The sequence below is a fragment of the Crocodylus porosus genome, unplaced genomic scaffold (assembly GCF_001723895.1).
Source record: "Crocodylus porosus isolate Cpor-Errol unplaced genomic scaffold, CroPor_comp1, whole genome shotgun sequence".
NCBI lineage: Eukaryota > Metazoa > Chordata > Crocodylia > Crocodylidae > Crocodylus > Crocodylus porosus.
Genome location: NW_017728906.1, coordinates 18,364,204 through 18,372,419, shown reverse-complemented (window position 1 = coordinate 18,372,419; position 8,216 = coordinate 18,364,204). Strand labels below are relative to the sequence as shown.

At 36.0% G+C, this 8,216-nt stretch overlaps 1 protein-coding gene across 2 annotated transcripts in view; it reads right to left on the bottom strand.

Moving 5' to 3' along the window:
• Positions 1–15: 15 nt before the first annotated feature.
• The window catches only part of GBE1 (1,4-alpha-glucan branching enzyme 1), a 152,318-nt gene continuing 144,117 nt past the window's right edge, over positions 16–8,216 (bottom strand). For both annotated transcript variants that reach the window (XM_019528735.1, XM_019528737.1), the window contains one exon: positions 16–2,235. In XM_019528735.1, the coding sequence (XP_019384280.1) occupies positions 2,179–2,235 (57 nt within the window). In that variant the 3' untranslated portion in view covers positions 16–2,178. The remainder of the gene's footprint in view (positions 2,236–8,216) is intronic.

Here is an 8,216-nt window from a genome sequence, read left to right as displayed (position 1 = left end):
AAAACCACATGTGCATTTGTTTTATCCTTCCCATAGTTTATTTTAATGTATTATTACAGTTTCTACTTCACATCACATGTTTATTGCTTCTCTTGCAAAAAAGTTTGATAAGGGCAATTGCTTTGCATTATATTTTTGAACCATGGAACTTCAGCCCATAGTATCTACAGAACATATTAGCTGATCAATATAATGAAAATACAGCATATAATTACATTGCTTTTTACTTCACTACAGAGCTTACAATTTTAAAAACAATATTTTGTTTCAGCAGGTGCAACTCTTCAGTATATTGTTTAAAAGCAGCAGTATATATTTTAAAGAGTCTGTTACTGAATAACAAATGAAGTGGCAATGAAGGGGAAAAAAGAATTGTACCACTAAATAGCACTATTGCATAGGGCACTGTCTAATTCATCTATTACAAAAAGTACAATTAGACAAGTTGTGTGATCCTTCTGAACTCTTTTTAAAGTGAAATCATCAAAAGACTGTGCATCAAAGGACTATCAAAAGACTGTGCGTTTCCCATCATGTGATATTAGCCTGTCCAATTGACTCTTTACTTTTGGAACATATCCATGTTACAGATCCAAGAGAGTAAGTATAGTAATACTAAAAACCTTGCACAGGTTTTTAGTATTGGCATAAGTATTCTGCAGTTTATGTAACACTTTCTATAGAAGATAGCTAATTAGTAAAACTATGAATACCACCCCCCAAAAACAAACAACTAAACACAAAAACAACCTGTCATGGACATTTTTCCTTATGAATATTAAGTTAGAAAACAGAACTGTAATTTAGAATCAATTGTAAAGCTAAATAAAACCACATTTTAGAGCCAGTGCAAATTCATAGCTAGTATGTTTTTAAATTAGTATTGCAAAATAAGGTGTCTAATTCTTTGTCACCTTTTCAGAATAATATGTAGTTACAGTTTTCAAATATAAAGAACCTTATTCTTTACAAAAAAAATGACATTCAAGGAGCCACCTGAACACTTTTAGCCTGCACACCAAATTAGCTGGCTTGAATTTATCAAAAAGCTTAGTTTGATTACCAGCATATAAACACCCATATACATATGTATTGCTGATACTGTTTCTTCATGGTAAACAGAATTTTAAATGATAAAAAGTGCAACATCAACAGTAGAAGTGCTTGAAGTTCAATGGCAGCTTTTGGAAACAGTAAAATTAGTGGTTATGGAATCTTCAGGTTTATGCAAATATATGTAAAGAAAAGCTGTTTTTTCTTTCTCTCTCTCGTGTGTGTGTGTGTGTGTGTGTGTGTGTGTGTGTGCGCGCGCGCGCACGCGTGTGTACACACACTATGACTACTACTAAGTTTCTACACAGGGCTTTTCATTTGTAGATCTTAAAATGGTTTATAAGAGTTGGCAATATTCCCATTATTCAGATGCAAAGATGGAAGCACAGAGGTGAAGCGACTTGCCAAACCATGCAACAGATTACTGGTGGAGCTATAAACAGAACTCAGGTCACTGTAGTCTCAGCCTGTCTCCAAAGACCTCATTGTGAAATTTCCATTAAATAAAAATGGCAATGTATGCTATTTTCACTGGATTGTTCTCATCAGTGGTTTGACTGAAAAAAAAAAAAGTGATACCTGTAATGCCTGCGGAATGGACACCACAACATGGGGTGTCTCAAACATTTATGGCTGCATTTTCTCCAAGCTGAAGCTGTATTTTAACATATTGTTTACTCTTTGTCCTTACAAGAGATTGTGGTGTATAATGAATATCCGAATTCAATAACAAAATGACGAAGGATTAAAAGAAATTGCTGAAATCAGAGCAGTAATACACATGATAAAACATTATTCCTGAAAAAAACACCATTAATGACAGCTCAATTGAGAATGCCAGCTGCTCTAGAATGCTTTAAACTGTAATTCTGTAGTATCAGAACTACGAAGATGATTTTTTCTGTCTTTTGCATACAGTCTCCTTAAAATAGCTTTTAGTACTTGAGAGCTCTGTAATGATATGTAAATATTAATCCTACATTTGTATCACTTTAATAATACTATATTTAATTCCACAAAGCATCCATTGTACAAATTTCTGAGATATTCAGTGTTTGAGCAGCACAGTGTAGTCACTACATTATTTTAAACATCTTGCTTCTGTAGTGATGCCCATGGAGATCCTTAGTTTGGTATATCCAGGTTCTGAAGTACAATAGCCACTCTGCTTGGAATGTACACCTAATAAAAGAATAAGAACAAAAATAGTTTAATATAATATCAATTGCACCTGATATGCTTTTTCAGTAGGACTCAATAAATCACTATGTAAAAATGTGTATCATTGAGTCTTTAAAACTTGATAAAATGTGTTGCTGATGATGACTTATATTTAAAGGTAGAATTATCGATTGCCCTCTATGCTGCATCATACAAAGTAACCCAAACTGCACATTCATCACAGGTTTTCCGCTGTCCCTTAAACTTCTATGATGATAAATATGTACGTAACGACCACAAGAGGGCTCCATATGATTTACAATTGCCAGTTTAAGAAATTTGAGGCTATCTAGGTCGATAGGCTATACAGTGATAAATGACAAACTCTTATCACAGCATTTTAGCACTATTGTGTTGTGAATTAAAGCTGCCCTAAGGTCTATGTCGTCATTTTATGCAGGTAAATACAAGCAATGTGACATAATAATGTATTTTTTATTCTGTCTGACATCTGTAGAGCTTCAGCATCTGATCAAAAACAAAACAACCCTCCCTTTCTCTTCTCTCCAATGGTTACACTCAAAATAGATTCAAATTAATCATCAGTAAATTCAGATTAGCTTTCATTAAGGCATCATTACTGTTTAACCTTTTGACCCTATAATAGCAGACAAGTCTTCTTATTTGAAAAGATTTCCCAAATTTGTGACAATGTATTTTACATGACATTTCTTCCAAGCACAGATTAAATTCACAATCTGAGAACATGATCACTCTTCTACACACTGCTTACCAATTACTTGATATGTGATGCTGTATATATAGCCGAGCACAGTCAATCAAGTATGCTAAAACTCTTAATAAAAATGCAATTTTAAAAGGTAACATAGGACTGGAGATTATTGGCTTCATTTTGATAATTTCCTCATTAGACATTCTTCCTGCCTTATAAATGCCTAATTTTCTACTATTTTCAGCCAGGTTATCTCCAAGTTAGAGTCTGACAGCATGAACATCTTTCATAGTCTGCAACTGGAATAAAAGGTGTAGAGCAAACAGCTTTGGAAAAGAAGAAAAAAGGAAAAGAACAGCCGATCTCCATCGAACCAGACTGCAGCATGTCCAATGCATCTCAGCTCCCACTAGTGAACATAATGATTTCCCCTAAGGTTTCAGTGATAAAAAACTCCTACAAATCTGCTCAGCTAAATAAAGTTGCTTAGAGTCAACTGACTCCCAGTCTATGGATAAAGGCAGGGTTTGAAAGATTGTTTTGTTGATTATGTTTTTGAATTCATGACTGTGGATTTAATGGGAGGGAAATAATTTCCCATTCCTCCCCTTCCTCCGCAATAACAACCACCACCACAAAAAGTCTGATGAATGGCATAAAATGATTATTCAGATGGATCCCATTAGAAATATTTTAGGCCACAGCCAGAATCAGCCATCGTACTTCTACTGACTTCCACTGGACTGCTGTCACTTTGAATCTGCTAAGGATCTGGCTACCAAGCACACCACTTAATTTCCACACCAACCGGAATGTTTAATAAAATCTTTAAGACACCAGTTTAGAGTTTACAAGACATGCCGCATTTAAAGTGTTTAGAACCACAACTTCCATTTATCAGAAGATATACAGCTCAATGCATCTCTGTATACCTAACTAGACTCTGTCCATATGATTCACTCCTCACTGAAAAGAACAATCTTTGGTCCATTATTCAATTATTTGGCCTCTGTGTTCAATCTGTTTAATACCAAATATGATGTTTCCATCTGTCACCTGTATAAGAAACAGTTCATACAGTTCACATACTATACTAAGTCTCCCAGAAAGAATGATAAGAAGTTTAATAAAATATTAAGAAATAAAACAATATCTACCATACACGTCTACCAATCCGAACCAAATTTTAAATTTAGCCCTATAGCACTTGACAGATATTACATCTCCTCACTTTGTCCAAAGCAAGCACAGTGCACCTTCCCAATCAAACACAAAGATTCTCTGGAAGGTATGTATTTAAAGTTTTCAGTCAGACTGCTCTCAAAGCAATCAGCTTCTGAATTAAGTATTTATCAGCTTGCAAAATTCCCAGTGAGCCCAACCAGGTACAAGCCATTAAAACAGAGAAGCCTCGAAATACAGTAATGACTGTTGATTGTCAAGAAATCTTTGTGTTCTTTCAGAAGGTGTTACAGTATTTTCCAGTCAAAGCCACCAAAAACTGACTAGCAGAAGAAAATATATGGGAAAATTTGGAAAACTGAAGTCAAAATTATGGGCCTGTATTCTTGCTAATATCAGTGGGTATCTAGCATCTAGTTCTGTGCATATTGTATTCAGGGTTGTTGTTGTTGGTGGGGGTGGGGAAAGAAAGATCTGCCAACATTACCCTAACACAGTATGAACTGCTGTCTGGCATGAATTAGGGAAAACACTGGCATATCTAAACTTCAACTTCAGGATTTGCTTGGGGGCCATTTTGCTTATTGTGACTAGTGGGTTGTTAGATTCTTGTTCTGTTCCTGTATGGCCCTGTCCAAGATGGTTCAATGCTAGGTAGAGGGGACAGTGGTATACAACTATTTGTACACTACTGAAGCATTTCCTTATACCAGAGGTACCCTTTTAGAATGTTTTACAATCACTTTATGGTACTTTGGCAGCAGAAAATAGAATGTGATTCAATCTACAGAAAAAAGCATGGTAATAACCATCTGAAAACCTTCCCAGGAAACACATATTTATTAGCCTAATTTCTTTTTTAAGGAAAATACTCCTTCAGTGGAGGCATCTTCCCCTTTTTCAAAATTGAAACAGTTGCATCTCTTTTAAGACAATGATTAGAACGGTAGCGTATGCAAATATTGACACAATGCTCTCTGACCCCTTGTTAGCACTAAGTATGCCTTTCAATTTCAAGTCAGCTCAAAGAATCCAACCAAAGCCATATATACTTTCATTAAGCAGAAGCTTGACCCAGCACAATCTCAATTCTGCCCGACATACAAGGAAACATTATTAATGGTTCTGCAACTGGATCTCATGTTGTTGAATGTCTGCTTTCCACCCATCATTCTCAGCTTTTTGGACTTTGCAACATGCAACAAAGGGTGACTTCTGGTATTGCGATACCAACCAAAATAAGTTGCCAAGTTAAGGAAAATGCATTAAAATGAGTCATTCCTGCCTGTGAGTCCATTCCCTGTAGTTCTATTCAACAACTCATCAGTTTTCATTAAATGCAACATTTTATCTGTTCCCCAAGCAAGTCCTGTGCTTAGAGGAAATGAGCACAAAGATGAAGAACAGCTGGCTGAAGTTATACTCAGCTAAGACAGAGACCATGCCAGCTGACAGAGAGAAAAGCTTTGAGCAGCTTGCTCTCACAGTGCAGTCTTCTTTGGTTGAAGATGTTCTTGTAACTGTTCAATTTTGTCTGCAGTTTGTAAGGGCTCCTAAATTCCTTGCTGACACTAACATTTTACGTTGGACCTTCTAGGAGTATTATAATAATAATAATAATAATAATAATAATAATTTCTACCTTTTCTAATTGACCAGATGATTGTAATGCATCCAGGCAATTCGTTACTTATTTTCAGACATTCTTTATCTGTTCCTAGAGCAACTACTGAAAATGCAATATTTGGGTATGAAGCTATCATTCCTTAGGAAAATCCAACTTACAGAGAACGCAGTAACACATTTCAGCTACATAGTTCATCTTGAGAATATAAAATCTCCTCTCTACTATTCTCTGCATTGGCATCCCTTAGAATCTATGAGATAATAAAATATATAATAGTCTATGGAATAGAATATAAAAGTTGAATTTCAGATCTGTCCTCCTCTTCAAGATGATCAATAGTCCTAAGCTCATATGTGAGAAAGATCAAACTCCATGAAGAATGCCATAGTTGAAAACACTATTCTTTGAATAAATGGAGCTATCAATGGCAGGATTTAAGGTCATCTTTGCATGTGATGGGAATTTTTGGGTATGGAACAAAAGCTAGCACATACAAGAACCATCTTAAACCTCACTCAATTCAATGTTAATGAAAGACCTTTGCTTTGCCTAGGATGTGATAAAATAACATTAGTAGCTCTATGGAAGATTTCCCATTGATCAGTACAAAAGGCATCCATTCTCATTTTATTTTTCTTTTGAAACAGCAGACACAAATAATTTGAAAAACCTCACAAGACCTTCCTTTGCAGAGAAAATGAGCGAATACCTTCAAGTGACAAATGTTAGTTCCATCACCTATTGTGTCTTAAAATTTAGCTCAGGTGCTGCAACGGGGGCCAATAAGTACCTGAGTAGATGAGAGTTTTGAAAGAGGGCCATGCTTTCAACCAACTAGTTTTCATTTAACCTCACCTCTTGCAAATGGTCAGTTTTGAAACAAACACAAATTCTTGAGCCCACTGCAGTTTTGCCAAGTCAGAATCAGGGTTCAACTCATTTTGATACATTAATAGTCAGAGACTTAAATTATGAAAAGTCAGAGCAACTTGCACAAGTGTATATATAAACATTTTGGTTTCTTGATTTGTTGCTATACTTGCTTCTTTTCTTGCGCTTTTCTACAGTCCCACCAGCTGTAGAATTCAGCTGTCTATAATTCAGCTGAGTTTTTAATAGAATTTTGCAAGAAATGGAATGCTAACTCGTATTTTGCCTGAGGGTGAGTATACTTTCCTCTGGGTAGCATGATATAAGGCCCTTAAAATTCATTATTGATAGGAATCATCTACATTATACTCATATGAACACATTCCATTATATATACAATATATTTTTAATCTACTCAGTTTTAACTCCACACAGGATAGTCTACATCTAGTCACGTGAAAACATGTCTTAATACTTGACAGTAACTGTAGCTTAAATAAATCTCATTTTGAATTAGGTTTCACTATACAGTCTGTGCTTCATATAAGTGGACAATTCCAGAGATTTTTTTTTTTTAATTCAGAGCCTTCTTACAATTCATATGAGAAATATCCATTAAGAAAGACTCCATGCCTTCTAGTATATTAGGAATGTGTGTGCAATAGGATCTAATATTAACTAAAACCCAAAGTAACAGAAATAGATACTACTGCTATGCATGTTTCTGTTGTCATTTGCCATTATTATCTCCAAAGACTGTAACTAATATAGCTTACATTTCTATTCAGATATTTTTATACTTGCTCTGCATTTTAGTATTTTTTTTAAATTCATTTGGGCTCAACTTTAAAAAAGCTAATTCTTATCACTCTTTAAAATTGGTTAGTGCTGAATGCTTGAAATGCCATTGTGAGAGTTTGGAGAATATGTCTACATCTAATGATAAATTCCATTTGATTTCAGAAATGCTATTTACATGTGTAATGATAGATGGTTACACTTTCTATTTTGTGGCAGAAAACAGATGGTATCTGGGAAACTGAAACAGAGCCTTGAACCTTGAATACCTTAACCCTGATGAGACAACATGAGCTGCCAGCTGATCCATTTGACTTAGGCTAGAAATAGACAACACACCAAATGAAGTGGATTAGCTGTTCCAGGATGTGTCCTGGAACAGCTGATGTTTCACTGGGCAAAACACAAGATGCCGCATGTGATGTTCACAGGTGATGTTCTCCTGGGGTTTGAAGGTCAATGCTGTGCATCCCGGAAATTCCTGTGCAGAGTCAGGCCCTTCAAGCTTAAACAGTGTCTGCCTGGCTTTCACTTTTCACACAGATGCACCCTGGAAAATCTTGGGGCACATGTCTACAAGTGGGAAAGTCAGGGTTTCCATGCTTAGAGCTGCACCCCCCAGAGATCCTGTGAATAGCTCTCTAAGGGCAGGAAAGCCAGGGTCTATACTTGCAGAGGAACAGCCTGGGGAACTTGGGGCAAGTCTTGGCAAGTGTGAAATCCTGGCTTTCCCCACTTACAGATGTGTGCCTCAGGGCATCTCTCTGTAGGAGGGGAAATCTGGGTGGTAGG